At 56.2% G+C, this 16,817-nt stretch overlaps 1 protein-coding gene across 1 annotated transcript in view; it reads left to right on the forward strand.

Moving 5' to 3' along the window:
* The window catches only part of HYDIN (HYDIN axonemal central pair apparatus protein), a 113,335-nt gene that overhangs the window by 76,437 nt on the left and 20,081 nt on the right, over positions 1-16,817 (forward strand). Inside the window, exons 27-52 of the mRNA XM_072043947.1 lie at positions 449-586; positions 1,668-1,845; positions 2,329-2,459; positions 3,169-3,302; positions 4,048-4,184; positions 4,797-4,924; positions 5,034-5,225; positions 5,514-5,663; positions 6,079-6,318; positions 6,482-6,650; positions 7,186-7,377; positions 7,852-8,019; positions 8,299-8,472; positions 9,424-9,632; positions 9,761-9,913; positions 10,174-10,357; positions 10,632-10,773; positions 11,304-11,469; positions 11,740-12,369; positions 12,812-13,021; positions 13,149-13,354; positions 13,497-13,679; positions 13,943-14,062; positions 15,173-15,332; positions 15,421-15,593; positions 15,910-16,108. Of these exons, the coding sequence (XP_071900048.1) occupies positions 449-586; positions 1,668-1,845; positions 2,329-2,459; positions 3,169-3,302; positions 4,048-4,184; positions 4,797-4,924; positions 5,034-5,225; positions 5,514-5,663; positions 6,079-6,318; positions 6,482-6,650; positions 7,186-7,377; positions 7,852-8,019; positions 8,299-8,472; positions 9,424-9,632; positions 9,761-9,913; positions 10,174-10,357; positions 10,632-10,773; positions 11,304-11,469; positions 11,740-12,369; positions 12,812-13,021; positions 13,149-13,354; positions 13,497-13,679; positions 13,943-14,062; positions 15,173-15,332; positions 15,421-15,593; positions 15,910-16,108 (4,866 nt within the window). The remainder of the gene's footprint in view (positions 1-448; positions 587-1,667; positions 1,846-2,328; positions 2,460-3,168; positions 3,303-4,047; positions 4,185-4,796; positions 4,925-5,033; positions 5,226-5,513; positions 5,664-6,078; positions 6,319-6,481; positions 6,651-7,185; positions 7,378-7,851; positions 8,020-8,298; positions 8,473-9,423; positions 9,633-9,760; positions 9,914-10,173; positions 10,358-10,631; positions 10,774-11,303; positions 11,470-11,739; positions 12,370-12,811; positions 13,022-13,148; positions 13,355-13,496; positions 13,680-13,942; positions 14,063-15,172; positions 15,333-15,420; positions 15,594-15,909; positions 16,109-16,817) is intronic.

Here is a 16,817-nt window from a genome sequence, read left to right on the forward strand (position 1 = left end):
TGGCCCTGGCTGGTCCCAAAGCAGCTCTGCTTCCTGCAGAGCAACCTGAGAAGCAGAAGGAGCCCTGAGGAGCAAATTTCACTGGAGATGGGTATTGGGGGCTGAAGGGGTCTTTGCAAAGCAGGTTCCCTGTGCTAGCTGAGGGCTGCTCACTAGATAGGAGCAGCAGATGATTGGCCATGCCCTGCCCTAAAGCAAGGGGGCAAGAACAGCTTCTAGGGGAAGGAGTCCTCCTCTTTGGTGCCTCAGCCATCTGACAGATGATGCCTTAAAGTGCAGAGGACTTTGCGTCCTCCTTGCTTGCTTTGTTGCTGAGCTTTATGGGGTTGCTATTGCACCCCTGTGAGCCCTCATGGATATCTGTTCCTGGGTCCTGCGTCTGTGGGTTCCCCAGGTTAACATCATCCTACCATTGTGGGTCAGCACTCATCTTCTGTCCTCCCTCCAGCTCTTTAACGAAGTCACGGAAGCCGAGCTCACCCTGCAGAACAGCGGGAAGGTGGGATTCAAGTACCAGGTGCTGAGCCCCAGCACGGCCCCCGCAGACAGCCCTCTGCCCGGCGTGCCCCTGGTCCTGCCCAGCACGGTGAGTGCAGGGGTAGCACCCCGGCCCCATGTCCTGCTGCCTGGGAGAGGGGTTATAGGGGAAAAAAAGGAGAAAAAGAAAACCTAAACACCAAACCAGCCAGCAGCGAGGGCTGTAAGCTGCTTAGGGATGGAAGGTCAAGTCCTGTTTGAGCCCCTTATGGGGGCAGGAGGCTCTGCACGAGGGACTTGGCAGCTCTCAGCCCTGGCTGCTGAGCTCTCTGCCTGTGCTGGTGCTGGAGCCACATGGTGTGGGCTCCTTGCAGGTCCCCCCCTTGCCCCTGTCCCCAGGAGAGCTGCCTGCCCCAGCCAGGTGAGGCTGAAGGCTCCTTCCCATGTGCTGAGCAGGAGCCCTCGCTGCCAGCTCAGCTCATTTTCCTCCCGGCTGCTGGCAGCACCACACCAAGCTGGTGTTTTGCATCGTGTCCCACACCCATCCCAGCTGCTGTGGGACCCCAGGGGAGGGGAGCCACCTGAAGGCACCAGTCTGCCCCTCACGAGCTGTCCTGCCCCCACACAACAGAAATGGGAGACCTGTGTTAACCTCTGTGCATCTCCAGCACCTCCTCCTCCTCTTTCTTGGCTGTTTTTTGGGACCAGACCCATCCTGTGCCCCAGCAGTGATGTCTGAGCTCGTGCATTTTGTGCATTTTGGCTGCTCTTGCTCGGACGTGCAGCTCCTTTGCCAGAAATTGGAAGCCCTGATGCAGGTCCCTCAGGCTCCAGCTGTGCTGCTCCGCAGGAGCTTCGTGGGGCGGCCAAGGAGGAGAGGAGTGCAGGGCAGTGGGATGCAGCACGGGGCTCTGTGCAGGAGCAGGCTGCTCTAGGAGCATCTCTCCTCCCAGCTCCTGCATGCTGTGTGGTTATCTCCAAGCCGGAGCAGCATTCCCCATCCGTGTCCCTTTAGGAAGAAGTGGCCCAAAGGGCTCTAGTTTCTCCCATTTCCTCCTGCCCGTCTCCTACAAGGATGACACGCTGATGCCCTCTTGCTGCGAGCTTCTGAAGGCACAGCTGAGTCTTCAACGGCATCAGCCCCGGCAGCTGCCCATCACCAAGCCCCCCTCTTGTCCCACACCCTGCAGGGTTACATCGGACCTGGCAAAGAGCAAGTATTGAAAATCTCCTACCTGCCGGGAGTGCCTGGAGTCTTCTGCAAGACTTTCCAGATCCAAGTGGGTCACCTGGAGCCAGAGAAATTCACCCTGAAAGGAGAGGGGAGCTTTCCCAGGATCTACTTGGATCTGCCCAGGAATACCAAAGGTAAGCGCTGTCCCTGGCCCCAGGAACGTCTCCTGTTTTTCTCCCATGTTGTACGCCCAGCTCACACCAAGTTTGGAGGTTTCAGGGCTGTCAGCCCCCAATGCTCAGCCCTCTGCCTTCTTCTTGGGTCTCTAGCAGAGGAGGCCATGTGGCTTTGCCCCAAGAAGCATCCTGCAGAGCTTGCCAGCATATCTGTTGGCTGGAAAGATGATAGCTGGACAGAAATGCTCGGGAAAGCTGTAATACAGAGCAGCAGGGCTTTTGGCAGGGGCAGATTTGCATCACACTGTGCGGGATGACATGTTCCTATATGGGGAGGATGGTGGGTAGAAGTGAGCATCCCAAATCAGAGAGGAAGAGCAGCATCCACCTGCCCCAGACTACTGGCAGAGAGGACAACATCAGGGGAGAGGAGAGGGGCTTCCCAGCTTAAATGGGATTGGCGCTGTGCCCACACCTCTATTTATTGGATGTTTTCTTCAGGGCACGAGAAATATGAGAAGGTCCTCAAGGAGGCGAAAGAAAAGATGGAGAAGGATGAACAGAGAGATGAAGCCCTTGTCCTGGGGGAGACCACAGCCACTGAGCTGCCTGTGGATGACTCAAGCACAGTGGTGAGAACGGCTGCTGCTCTGTGTGGCACATGCCACCCTCCTGCTGCACTCATTGCCCACCCCACACCCGCAGCAGGGCCGTGCATGTCCCACCGGCACTTGGGACCTTCCTGGCCATGCGTCATCCCAGCATCATCCCGAGGGGTTGCTCACGTTGCCCACCTTGCAAGTGTCCTACTAGAGGCTGGGGTTTGGGTTCCTAGCGAGCACATCCGCAGCAGCAGCTCTGCATCCCTACTTCACCCCACTCCTGAGCTGCCAGAGGCTTCCAGGCCAGTTCACAGAGCCTTCTCCTGCTGCATTTGTTATTTGGATGAGAAAGCGTTGAAAGCATGGTGCCACTGCGTGCGAAGGAACCTGGGGCCAGCAGCCTGATGGTGCCCTGGGCTTGTGCTGGGAGCTTCATCTCTAAAAGCACCAGCTTTGTGGTGGCTCCTGTCTCCAGAGAGCTTTTGTCCGAGCTGCTGTGGCACTGACTGAGCGCCACGAGGTTCCTGGCTTGTCTGCACATTTGTCTGGCCAGATCAGCTTTTGTAATAGAGACTGGGCAGGCGAAGATGCTGAGTTAATTTCCTTTGACATGAGGTCCTGGCGAAGGGAGCAGGAGGCACTGCAGACCCTGAGACAGGAGGACCTCATCTCCCCTCTCAACAAGAGCAGGCTGGGCTGGGGAAGGACTTTTGCCAACCTTTGTCTTTACTCCCCTCAGCTCAACACGCGGCTGCAGATGCGGTTGGAGGAGATGCTCATAGAGGAACACGCCTTGGAGCAGCAGGAGCTCATCGCCTCCTGTCCCCCCGAGGATGCGGTCTTTGACCAGCGTGCTCGTCGGAGGCTCCTCAGGTCAGTGGGGAATCCTGGTCCCCATCTCGGGGTGCCCTGAGGGTAACACCCAGCGGTGCTCCTCTGCTCCTGAGAGCTCCTGCAGAGCTGGGATGAGCTGGGGACTCCAGGAGGGTCCTGATCCTGAGGGATTTGAAGTGTGGATGCCTGAGTGTCATCCCCTCTGCACTGCCACCCATGAGATTTGAAGGTGCTCGGCTCCATACAGGCTCCATTCTTAGCCCTAAGGGGTCTCCAGTGCAGACCATTAACCCCACCCAGGCACGGTGGGCACCATGGAACCTCTGGAAAAGAAGCAACTCACAGTTGGTGTCGTTCATCCAACAAATGGCTGAGGAAGGAGACACTCTGCAAAACAGCTTGTTTTTGTGTTTCCCTGAGTGAGATTGCTCTAGAAAAAGACCTTCCCACAAGGTCACTGTGGGAAGTGACCTTGTTGGAAGTGACCACTGTTGTTGGTTACTGTGTTTACTGGTGCTGCTTTGGGGATACAGGTGGTTGGTGAAGGTTTCCTGTGGGCCCAAGTCTTAGTACAAGGTCCTGGAGCAATTTCATGCCTGGTCTGTACCACCAACTCCACCAAGACCATTGGAGGTCCAGTGCAGTTATCTGCAACAGCTTTTTGTAGCAGAGGGGCTGTGACCAGTATCCACACACACTTATGCCCTTTTGAACATATTTCCTTTTGTTTTAAGGCCTCATTGCTAGCTCTGGTTTGAGGGTTCCTGCTTATTCCTGCTTTCAGAGCCCAGCTGCCCGAGTACATCCTGGACTTTGGCTACGTCGTTCTTGGTAACATCCCCGCACACATCGTCAAGGTCACCAACACCGGGCAGTTCCCAGTGTCCTTCCACGCAGATGGACGGGTCCTGCGTGACACAGGTACCCAGGGCTGGAGACGCTTCACGTGGGCTCAAAGGAGCCATCTCCCAAGGTGTAAGACGCTCGATATGTGGAGGGATTTGAGTGCTTGTTTGTACAGCTTGTTCCTCCTCAGCCTGGTGCTTTCGAGCCTGAGTTCTTCTGGCCAGAGACCTGGCCTGTCCCTGACTGCCCTAATGCTTTGCTGCAGGGGAGAGGTGGCCCCATCACCTCGGTCACCTCTCAGCATCTCCTGTTCTTGGGTGCCATGAGCTCCACCTGAGGCTTTGGGCACTCTGTGGGCTTGTGTTGCAAACAGAGGGACCCCTTGTGGTTCAGAAGTGCTTTGGTGTACAGTTCCAAGTGCCAAAACACTTCTCTTGGTCCTTAATTGAGGAAACAGCTTGTGAGGTCTTCTGTTGTATCAAAGGAGGCTTCCAAATCAGGGTTTGAGATAAAGCTGTAGTTCCATCAAACCATGAGTGCCTGAGGTGGTCAGGTGTCTCCTCCAAGGTGTCATCCAAGAAACAAAAAGAACTTCACAGAGCATCCACACCTATATGGCCGTAGCATGCTGGGGCCACATTTCCTGTCTCTTGTGTGTCTCAGCTGCTTTATTTTCACCTCTTGAAGGTTTCACCGTGGAGCTGGACCGTGTGAGGAACCTGCCGTACTGCGAGACCGAGACATTCGAGGTGCGCTTCGACCCGCAGAGCGCCAACGTGCCGCTGGGAGCGGTGGACGTGCTCCTGCCCATCAAGGTACTGCATACTCCCGTGCCCGTGCCACCTTTTTTGGGGGCCCACCTCGGAGGGGGCACAGAAGTGGGTCTTGTCTGTGCTCTCAGCGGGATGCTCTGCTCCTCGCTAGGTAGCGGGAGGCCCCACGTTTCACATCTGCCTTCGTGCCACGGTGACTTTGCCGTCCCTCAGCCTCTCCAGGGACAGGCTGGAGTTCTGCAGTGTGCAGTGTGGGCAGTGTCGGGAAGAAACCATCCAGCTCCACAATCAGTTCCAGGTCCCCTGTAAATGGCACATCACCATAACGGAGCCTATTAAGAAGGTAAAGCAATGACAACACAACATGCAGCTTCTCAGCTGTGTCTCCTTGGCCTCTCTCGCCTTTTCTTCCCCTGTAACTGCCTGAGCACTTGGGCTACAGTTCATGGAGGGGACAGAGTGAGACTGGTTCACCTGGACCCGTTCCCTGGCTGGTGCTGCACTTGTTTGCCACCTCCACCCCTTCCTCCTCCTCTGAGGACAGAGCCTCCCTGTCCTCAGCACGGGGGCAGTGCAGGAATGGTGGGTCTGTCCTTGCAGATCCTGCCATGGGGTTGGTTTCTGTGCCCAGGTGGACAAGCATTTGCCAGCAAGCGTACGTCGGAAGCTGCAGCAGGAGGCGAAGGCCAAGCCCTGCGTCTTTGAGGCACTGCCCTTGGCTGGAGACCTCGTGCCGGGGCAGCGATGCAATGTGCGGGTCAGGTTTTCACCCACAGAAGAGGTGAGAGGGGCAGGTGTCTGCCACAGGATGGGCAGATGTGTGCCTGAGAACTCCGTGTCTGGGCATCATCACCTCAGCAAGGAGGTGAAGCAGCTCCAGGGCCTGCAGGAGCCTGCTGCTGAGGACCTTGCTCCTGGGTATTGCACTCCTGTGTGACTAGCTGAAAGCATTTGACCGACTATTTTAGAGCCACCTGACGCCAGGGCACCCAGTTGTACTGCACTCCTGCTTCACCCCAGGCACCCAGAGCAGCATGCAGATGCTGTGTGCTGTAGAACCCCCACACTATGAATAAATATGTTTTCCACTCACCTCAGAAGTACCAGTAACACCCCAACCTTGGAGCAAGGGTTGAAGTGGAGTCTCTGTCACCTGGGACTACCTGTAGGAGCCTTCTGCCCTTCTCTCCTTCCAGAGATCCTACAGAGGCGAGCTGAAGGTTAACATCTGCCAGAGCAGCCAGCACTTCCAGCTGCCGGTCTCGGGACACGGGCTGGAGCCACAGCTGGAGTTCAACCCCCCGGTGCTTGAGCTGGGACCAGTGCTGCCGTACAGCAGCGGGGCGGAGGGGACAGTGGTGGTGAAGAACCCGTGTGAGTTCCCCATCGAGTTTTACTCCCTGGAGTTCGACCAGCAGTACCTCGCCGAGGAGCAGGTGAGGAGGTCTGCACCCCGCATGTGTGCTGCCATGGCCTCATGGCACTTCAGTTCACGGAGGCAGTCCCCACTGGTGGCCTTTCAGGGTCAGCCAGCTCTGCTGGCAGGCTTTGGACGGAGGTCTTCATGTAAGGAGTGGTTTCTCTTCCCCACATGCACAGATTCTGCGGGTGCTGAAGGAGTACGATTGCCACAACACCCTGCTGCTGCCTCCGCGTGCCCCTGGCGAGAAGCTACCCCCAGAGGTGCTGGAGTACTACCAGGACCAGAAGAGGCTGCAGGATGAGCAGGGGAAGCCCAAGCCTGGGGAACCAGCAGGCCAGGACAATGGTGAGGCTCTGGCACTGGCTGCCCTGCGTGTGGGCACAGCAGGGGAACCAGCACACGTATCCATGAACTCATTCTCCACGGGGACAGGCTTCGGTCTGCCTTCAAGCTCAACGGAGGGGTTCTGGGGTGAAAGTCTGGTTTGTGACCTGCATCTGCTACCAGCCCTGAGTGCAGCCACAGCAAGCTCATCCCTGCCTGCCATGGCCTGGGAAATACCCTCTAAATAACCAGAAGATCCTCTTGTGTCTTAACCACTAAGAATAAGATTGGATGGGTTCTTCAGCCAGTAGGACCAAGTCTAACATTACCAGCTATCCTATTTTAAATTTTCTCCTTCCCAACAACAAAAGCACAAGCTCAAACTTCCACAAAGGGCAGAGGAAGCTTGGACAGGCTTCTATGTGCCTCGGGCATCTCCCTTCTTGGGGAATTTTTCACCTTTTTGCATGTGGCCATGCAAAGTGATGAATGGCAAAGAGCATCTTGCCTGGCCATGTTCTTCACCATCTGCCCTCTCTGTGTCCTTCTTTCTCAGCAAATGCTGAAGATGTCCAGTCTCTCTCAGACCAAGGAGGGAAGTACTCTGCTGGGATCGTGCACACCATCTCATCCCACAGCTCCATCATTCCCTTCTCCATGTTTGATGAAAACCAGTCCACCAAGGTAGACTCTAAATCTGAATTGGGAGAAGAGGAGGCGGAAGGTCTTGAGAAAAGGCGCTGGACAGGTAATGACCCTAAGATATTTGCCTCTTCTGTGTCCATGGAAGCAGAATGGCCTCCATGGAGGTCTTTGGCATCATCTCCCATTACTCCACTGCAGCCTCATGACATCTTCACTCCTGCAGGCCCTGAATCCTCTTTTGCACACAAAGTCTGTAGGATCTTGACAAGGGTCTGGTGCAGGGACAAGGGAGAGGCAAGGGAAATTGCCCTGGGGCTTTGGAGCTGTTCATGGGAGGAGACTTGGCCTGGTCCTCTGAGGCCCCTTTCTGCCACCCCGCTTACCATAGTGTGACCAGGCACCATCAGCAGCACTCAGGACAGACCCCAACCTGAGCAAGCCTTAGGGAAGAGCACGAGGAGTCCCCAAGCATGGCGTTGTTTCATGCATCCTCCTCTCCTGGGACCTGAGGGGATGGGGAAGAAGCCCCGGACCGGTGGCGTGCAGTGGGCTGACTCCTGTACCCGATCCTGCCCAGCAGAGCACTGGCAGAGCACCAGCAGCAAGGACGCCGCGGGAGAGCTGGACGACAGCCCCGTCTGCAGGGCCATCGCCCGCCACCTCGGCCTCGACATCTCTGCAGAAGGCCGTGCAGCCCAAAACCGCAGAGGGATCGTCATCATCATCCACGGGGCACCCCTGACGGGTACGTGTGGCGTGGGGGAACCGGGCCAGGGGTGTCCCGGGGGGCCGTGGTGCTTGGCTGGTGGGCTGAAGTGGGCAGACCTCGGATCCACTGTGCATGACGCAGCCCCAGCCTTCTCCTTAACCATGTCTTAACCCCAAACCATGCCTGGGTGTTGCACGAGTCCTCTGGGACAGGCTGCCAAACATCTAGGACAGGAGTGGAGCACTCAGGCAACCACAGAGGACAAAAGAGTGACTCAGTGTGAGTGTCACCACGCTATTCCTCCTCTCCCTCCAGGAAAGACGTCGGCAGCAGTGGCCCTCTCCAGACGCTACGGTGCGGCCTGCCTGACCATCGACTCGGTGGTGACCGAAGCCATCTCCGACAGGAGCAGCTCAGCGGGGCTTCGTGCACGGGAGCTGTGCCTCAGGGCAGCCTTAGAGCAGAGCCACAAGGAGACGGAGGACGCCGGTAAGGCCTCAGAAAGCTGCCCCAGCCACCCGCTTCTTCTTCGTCCTCCGGAGTAGAAGTTTGCCAGCCCACGGCTCTGTTAGGGTGCTGTGTGTAGAGGTGTAAAGCCAACTCATAAATCATCGCTGGTTAGGTGGAATCTCTTTATGTTAAGGCTCACGCAGGGGCGCTTTTTCCTGCCCATGGGCTGCTTAGCACATGTCCTTTTTCCCAGGAGTGGTGAAGCACACCTGCATTTTTCTCATATTTTTTTTTAATATTTCCTCAAAGCTGAATTCAGCCTGCTCCTCACGGCCATCAGGCAGAACCGCTGCCCGTTTTAACGAGGAAAAAGCCCTCTGAAGTGGCTCATTAAGCACTAGATGCCTGACTTGGAGCGTGGTTTCACAAACATGAGAGAAAGGGAAGAATAGCCTCCCCGAGGAGCTTCAGATCAGAGACATGCTGCAGATCAACTCTTTTCTCCAGAGATTTTTCCTATATACGCTACCGGGTCACGCGGCTCATGGATGGTGTGCTGTTCTCCACATGAGACTGGCAACTTTTAGGGTATTTTATCGGGCGGCTGTGCAGGGGGAGGCCAGACCCTGCCTCTGGAGGGGAGGATTTGCTCTGCCAAGCGAGGGAGAAGTCAGGATGGGTTGGGATATCCAGCGAGGAAGATGTAGCTCCAGTGGAGATGGCTGATGGCAGCTGGGGCACGGCTGTGTGTTACAGTGCCCAGGGGAGAATGCAGGATGGCTGCAAGGTAGGGAAACGGTGCTCCTGGGTGGCCAGCCCTTGGCTCAATCCATAGGGGAGCTACCATGCAAAGTGTCTACTGCATGCAGACTGCCCTGTTTGGTAGGAAGGACACAGGGCTGTGCATTAAAAATCTCTGCCTTGAAAGCCACTACCTAATGCTGCATTTTACCAGCAGCTTTACCTGCCAAGCTTCTGTCTCCTCTGCAGGTCAAAGCACGGAGGCATCCCTCAGCTTGCAGCCCAGCACTGAGGCCAGGCACAGCCCGGCCACGAGCCAGTCCAGCTCTGGGGACAAAGCCAGCCAGCACTCCATCGGCTCCCGCAGCCGGGCGAGTGCAGCAACAGGCAAGAGGAAGATGGATGGACACGGGTCCCAGTCCCAGAAACAGCAGCACGCGGACCTGGCAGGCTCACGGGTGATGACACCAGTAATGCATGGGACCTTTCAAGCTTTGTGCTGGCTGACACCCCAGCTCCAAGCAGATGGAGCTGCCTGCCTCTTTCCCAAAGTGTTTTATTTTCCTTGTGATGTCTGACACTGCAGGGCTCCTCCAGTTCTCACCTCGTCTCGCTGCTTCCCTGCTTTCCTTCACAGCAGTGGCTGAGCGTCGGCGGCAGCGGTGCAGGAGAGATGGGTTTGATGAGCTGCGTGCTTCCCGAGGACTTGCTGGGGGCCATCCTCTCAGAAAGGCTGCAGGCATGGCATTTCTCCTCTGCCTTTGGGGTCGGGAGGGTGGGGGGCAAACGATAACATCCCTGGTGCAAAGAGGCATGGGGATGCCTTCAGGGACTTGTTGGAGGGAGTGCTGGGCAGCCAGCAGCATCCTTGGGTGAAGTTGCAGATGCCATCAGGTGCATCAGCTCCAAGCTGATGGTCAACATTTGGTTTGATTGCCAAGCTGAGAGCCTAATGCATGCTGCTGCTGACTCTCTCTTCCTTTTTGGTGTTATTCACAGCTGAGTGACTGCTACCAGGGAGTGGTGTTTGATGGCCTGGAGACCCTCTTTGCAGGCAGCATAGCATCTGCTCTCATCTGCCTGCTCAAAGCTGCCAGAAACCGGCCTCACATCTACTTCGTGAACCTCTTCCAGGATTATGCCTCTTTGAAAGCCAGAGAGGCGGCTGCAAAAGAGCAGGAAGGTGAGAACCATCTCTGTACCCCTCAAATGTTCTCTCTCAAGCCCTCGGCCTTATCCATGTGCCCATCTGGGTGTTGTCGATGGAACCTGTGAGAGATGTTTTAATCCTTAATCCCTCTTGTGGCTGAGCGTCTAAGCAGGGGTCTGGGCTGCCCACTGCCTCCTGGCAGGACGTCCAGCTGGGGCTGAGCAGGGCTCTGAGCCCTCTCAGCTCACCCAGAGCAGCCAGCTCTGCCTGCAGCCACTAACCATTCCTCCCCTGGCTTGTGTGGAAGAACGGGAGCAGGAGGAAGCTGCCAGGAGGGAGAAAGCACGCCTCCAGGAGACGGATGAGGAGGAGTACGATGCCCTCACGGAGGAGCAGAAAGCTCAGTTTGATGACAGTATACTACAAGTCCAGCGTGAGAGGAAGAAGAGGTCTGTAAGCTCCCCAGTAGTGTCCCTGAGGGGTTTCCCTGCTCCTGTCCCACATAGGACCCCTGAGCACCCACCTGATGCCCTTTCCCTCCCCACACTGGGTGCCAGCAGGCTGCTGGAGACCTTGGTCCAGCTCAGAGGGTTTTAAAACACAAGCCAGAAGTGTCACTGCAGTGCCAGTTCCACCTCACCAGTTCCCAAGGGGGGAAGGAGCTTTTCTCCAGGGAGATGAGGACGACCTCTCCATTATTTTAGCAGTGAGCCCTCCAGCTTTGGCCCTGGCTGCAGGGAGCCAGTGGATCTTATCAGAGGAGCTGCACAATTTTGACCCAGACTTGGCTGGCCCTTCCTACCTTTCCTCAGTTCGGGTGTTCCCAATCTCCCCAGGTTGAGGGAAGCCCACAGAGGTGGTCTAATGGCTCTGCCTGGCCTCGGGGTCAGTGAATGAAGCAGGGGACCAGCTGGGGTTGCAGCCAGCCCAGCTTGCTGGTGGTGACTGTCAGGGATGTTTTCTGTTCGGTCTGCTGAAGGAAGATGGAGCGGCTGGCTCGAGAGCTTGAGGAAAAGCTCAAGCAAGAACTGGAACGCTTGAGGGAGGAAGAAGAGATGAAGAAGAAGTCCAGGCGGGGGAAGAGAGAGCTTGGGAAAGAAAAAGACAGTGCCTTGGGGAAGAAAAGCCAGCACGGAGGCAGACAGGTGGGTGGCTGTGTTTACAGAGAGGAGAAAAGCCCAAAACAGAAGGACCCTCGTGTTGAGTTGTACCATCCCACAAGAAGCCACACACTTCTGTGCCCGGGGACGGGTACCTGGCCGGGAAAACATGGAGCTGGGCTGGGAAACCACACTGGTTGATCACAGTGCTTCTCCACCAGGGTGTTCTGATCTCCACCTCGATCATCACCATCCCACAGCACTGGGGTTGGTGCTTTGAAGTGCTCACTTCTTTTCCCCTCTCCTCCTGCCCAGAATTTGACCACCTCCACCAGCAACACCAACGTGTCCACCAGCAACCGCTCAGACATCAACGAAGGGGCAGACAAGAAGGGGCACCTGGACACTGTTGCAGGTGACAAGGAAGATAAGAAAAAGCGGAGCAAGGTTCCCCTGACGGATGGCAGCACGGGGGCAGCTGTGCAACCCCCAAAAGCTGAACAAGAGGAAGCCAAGCAGAAGACCATGAGCGATAGCGAGAAGGTCTTGGCCAGGAGGTTTAAGATCTATGAGGCATCACAGAAAGACATCGCGTATATTTTGTCATCCTGGGACAGGGCTCAGGGCATTCTGCTGTCCCTTCTGAGCCACGAGGAGGCAAGGCACCCAGCAGAAGACCAGCACCCGCCTCTCTCCAGCCGTAAGAGCCGTAAAGACAGAGAGAAGGAACGCCAGGAGAGGCTGGAGAAGGAGCGGGCGGAGAGGGAGCGGCTGGAAAAACTGAAGGCAATCGAGAGCAGGTTTTCTGGGCCGGAACGGGAAGGTGCAGACTCATCAGCCAAGGGCCAGGATGTCGGGGTGCCTTGCTTGGACATCCAGGTGCTGAGCGCAGAAGATGCTACGGGGAAGATCCTGGAGAGTGGCAAGCTGCCCACGGCAGAGGAGGTAAAGCCCCTCGGGGCCCAGGTGCTGAGGCTGAGGTCTGGGTCCTGGTGCTTCGTGTCCCAGCAGGTGACAGCAGCACAGAGCCTTGTCCCAGGCTTGTTCCACCGTGGGTCCTCAGCAGCCACGTGGCTGGGGAGGTTCTCAGTGTCCCTCGTGTGGGTGGAAAGAGGGAGCGCTCCCTGTTCAAGCATCTTGTCTGTTCCAAGACTTTCCCGGTCTGCAAATCATTAAAAATGGTCCCAGGGCAGGGTGACTCGTGGTCATTGCTTCCTCTAGGTCCCACTTGTAGGTCCTGGCAATGCTCTGGAGACTCCCTACCCCACCGGGCATAAAAAAGCACAGTACTCCATATAAAAACATTGCCAAAAGTTCAGTGCCTGTAGGGAAAGTGTGTGACGATGAAGATGATGAAGGACAAACAGGGTTTTCTCTTATCTTTTAGATCCTGGATAGCCTGGGACTGGGTCCCTCGGGGCCTCCCATTCCTCCTACCACATTTTACTCGGTGATCCGCTACCCGGAGAAGCGGGTGGCCCCTGCAGGAGAAGCCCTCAAGCACTTCATCTTCGTGGCACCAGAAGGTGCGGTGGTGGAAGAAGAGAAGAAGGAAACGGAGAGCCTCATGGATATTCCCATCGTGCTCACTGTGAAGGTGCCAGGGCAGAGAGCTGGGCTGGACGGGGTGTGGAGGGTGGGTGAGATGGAGAAGGAGGGCTGCAGGACGGGGATGTCTTGGGGCCAGTCTCACTTCTCTCTCCCTTTTCTTCCTTGGTGCCAAGGCGTCGGAGGAGCAAGTCACCCCCACCAGAGGCCGGTCAAGGAAAGAGAAGGCTGAGGGCATCCGGGAGGCTCTAAAAGAGAGGCGGGGCTCTGTCCGGAGCAAGAAACATCCCCAGGGACTGGGCACGGGGGCACCACCACCACGTCCCCCTGAGGTGGACCAAAGCAGCGTGGACTTGGGCCCACCTCTGGGGAAGCCCCTCAGGTGAGCCCCGAGGGCAGAGGGAGGCGGTGGGCGCACTGGCCGTCCCACCAGACGGGTAGCCCTGGGACAATGAGTCCCCAGCCCTCCTCCTGCTCTGGTTTTCTCGTTAACAACATTTTGAAGCATCTTTTTTAACCACCAGGCTGAATAGCTTCCGGTGGATCGTGCCTGCCCGTGGCCAGGCTGAACTGAAGGTACACTTCAGCTCCACGGTGCTGGGCCAGTTTGACCAGACGCTGCATTTTGAGATCCTGGGGACAAACCGACTGCACCAGCTGCACTGCAGGGGCACCTGCCTGTACCCCACCATCAGCCAGGACCCACGGTAAGGCTGCTCCATGCAAACCTCCTGCTCTGCCTGCCCCTGCCTCTGGAGCTGGGGCTGCCCATTTTGCCCCAGTGACCACCTTCCCATTGCCTCGTGGCTCCTTTGAGCCCCACGATGAGCCCATCGTGTGCTGCCTGAGCACCCAAGCATCTCATCCCGTGCTGGGAGCAGGGAACCCCAGCTGCTGCTGAGAGCTGTGGCTTTCTGGCCAGCTTTTCCACTTAGAGCTTCTCATCCTTTTGCTTTTTTTCCCTGCCCAGGCTGGTGTTTCCTCACCGGAGGAAGAGCAAGGCAGATGGTGACATTGTTTTCAAGCAGTACATCATGAGCACGGGCGTATTCCACTTCGGGCCGCTGCTCTGCGGGAAGTCCAGAGACTGGTAGGTGCTCTCCAGCAAGGGGGTGGGCTGCCTGGTGCCCCCCACCAGGGCTGTGTGGCAGTTTTGGAGGCACCCTGTGCCCTCCCTCCCCATCTCAGACTCATCACTTAGGAAAATGAGCTTAATGGCAGACTGAACGAGCAATTACTCTGTGGATGGTGTTGGAAACCACTGATTGATTTGTAATGTAGTCAGGCTTTATGATGTGGCCTGTCAATGTGTATGTGTGTGACCTGCAGAGGAAGAAAAATAGGATTTATGTTTTCCTGAAACTTACTGCTGGATAAGGTCTGCTTATAAAAAGTCATTGGAGCTGCTGGCGTGTGTCTATTTTTAACTCTGATCTTTTTTTTTCTTTTCTTTTTTTCTTTTTTTTTTAATATTAGAAATGAATCCCTTATCTTTATGGGAGCCCTGGAGATCTAGCTGTATTTTACAACTCAGGGGAATGAAATAAAAACTTTATTTTTTGATTTAAAAAAAAAAAAAAAAAAGGGGGATCTTTAGCCAGCCTGATGAATGGTCTCAGGTTTCTGTTTGCTGTTTAACCATTTCACTCCAAGTGCTATTTCACACCTTAGGGACAGGACACTTGTTAAATTTAGCACTCCTCTTGGGAATGCATCCTTTTCTTTTTTTTCCTTCCTGAGACTTTGAGCAAACCCATGAAACACAAGGCAGTCTCATGGCTTTTCTGAATGAGAAAAGCTAAACTATTTTTAAAATCCCTTTGCAAAAGCATTTTTTAAACCCTGCAGGGAAAGAAACTTACCAAAGCAGTGGGGAAGGGGCCATGTGCCTGACTGGCTTTTATTTTTGCAGGAACACTTGAATTTACATTTTGCAAAATGCTTTCTTTAAGTGTCTTGTGCATCATCACGCTTCTAGGACAGGGGCACCAGGTGAAGGCACAAACGTGGAGGTGCCAGAAGGCTGAGCCCACCATGCAACGTGCCCCTGAATGCGTTCCTTTTTCTTAGCCTGCTTGTTGGGTCATCCTGGGAGGCTGCAGAGAGCATCCTCCTGCCAGGACACAGCACTGGCCTCGGTGGGTGGTAAAGGCAATGATCCCAGCAGCTCTGCTGCAGCCTTCTCCCCTTCCATGGGCAGGTACAAGGCACAGAACTACCCCAGCAACTGCGAGAAGATAACCATCCTCAACACCACCTCCTTGGAAGCAGAGGTGCATTTCTTCTTTGAGCACGACCTCAAAGCAGACACGTTCCTTTTGGACCCCCCCAGCATGACGCTGAAACCCAACGAGAAGCAGGTAGGGGACGGGCAGGCAGCGGTGGCAGCACCCGGGGGCTGCTCCTCCTGCTCACCAAACCCTCTTTTCTGCTTTTTTGGGGGGCTAGGAGCTGAGCCTTTGGGCGTACCCCACGTCAGCTGGCCTCATTGAAGACAAACTCGTGTGCTGCGTTAAGGAGAACCCGGAGCCGGTGGTCTTCCCCTTGTGCTGCCAAGGGGTGCGGGTGGAGCTGGGGGTCAGCCCCAAGCAGGTGCACTTCGACAAGCTGCTGCTGCACAGGTCAGCCACTTGGGGACCATCTGCTAGGGCAGGGACAAGAGCAGTTTGGGCTCTCTGGCTGGCCTTGTGCCTGCTTAGGATGGGGCTGGACCGACATCTCTCCTCCCCTCAGCAATTCCCAGTCTCCAGCTCACCATTCCTCGCTGGCTGGGACATCCCGTGGTGGCTGTGAGCTCCACAGTCCCCAGATCTCACCTCTCAGGCTTGTCACATAGGGCAGACACCCAACTGGTCCCACCCCTGGGGCTGCCCCAAGCTGCCTCCAGTCGCGATGCTCGCCCAGCCGCCGGTGCTGAGCATCCCCGTGTCCCTGCAGGAGGGACAGCAAGAAGCTGGTGCTGCGAAACTCCAACCCGCTGCCCGCAGTCTGGAGGCTCAGCGGGCTGGAAAACCTCGGCGAGGACTTCTCGGTGTCGCAGGATGAAGGCGTGGTGGGGCCCTGCATGGAGCTGGAGGTGTACCTGCATTTCATGGCCAGCAAGGCGCTGAGCGTGAAGAAGACCATCCGGCTGGAGGTGAGGGCATCCTGCTCTCCCTGGCAAGGCTCACCTGAGGTCCTGAGGGATGGAGGTGGCGCGGGGAGGGTACCCTGCAAAGAGGGCTAAAGGAGGAGGCTTCTTGAGCTTCCTTCTGCTTGTGATTTTGGGGTGGGCAGGGCTTAGCAGCAAGGGGCTCCTGCTGAAGGACAGCTTTTTGGAAACCAGGTGACTGCTAGGGTGCTCTTGCAGCTGAGCTTCATCAAGCAAGTGTAAAACCACCACAGCAAGTAAATTGTGGAGTTAAGGAGAGATGTACCTGCAGACACAAGCTGTGCCCCTGACGCCTGCTGCCTCAAACTGCATTTGCAATGCATCCCTGAGCATCCCCATCCCAGACAGCCGGGTGTTGTCCCCACGTGGTGTCAGCCTGGATCACGGGGCAGCATCCTAAGCCCATGCCACAAGCACCTTGCTGCTCTGCAGGGCTGAATGCTGTCATTTGGTTGTCCAGACGTTGGTGCGTTCTCAGCACCCATCCTGAAGTCCGTCTGTGGCTTTTAACATAGGGCAGCAAACTCTCACCCTGGGATTTTGTCCCCCATGGCTGCCTTTTGGTGAGGATGTTGGGTGATTTAAGAGACCGGTAGCCCACAAAGAAGGGGAGGCCATGGTGGAGCCAGCCAGTAGAGACAAGGACCATTCTGTCACCTACTGAAAGAATAGAGGAGAATTGTCGGAGCAGTGT

Source organism: Anas platyrhynchos, chromosome 12 (genome assembly GCF_047663525.1).
Source record: "Anas platyrhynchos isolate ZD024472 breed Pekin duck chromosome 12, IASCAAS_PekinDuck_T2T, whole genome shotgun sequence".
NCBI classification, from domain to species: Eukaryota; Metazoa; Chordata; class Aves; order Anseriformes; family Anatidae; genus Anas; species Anas platyrhynchos.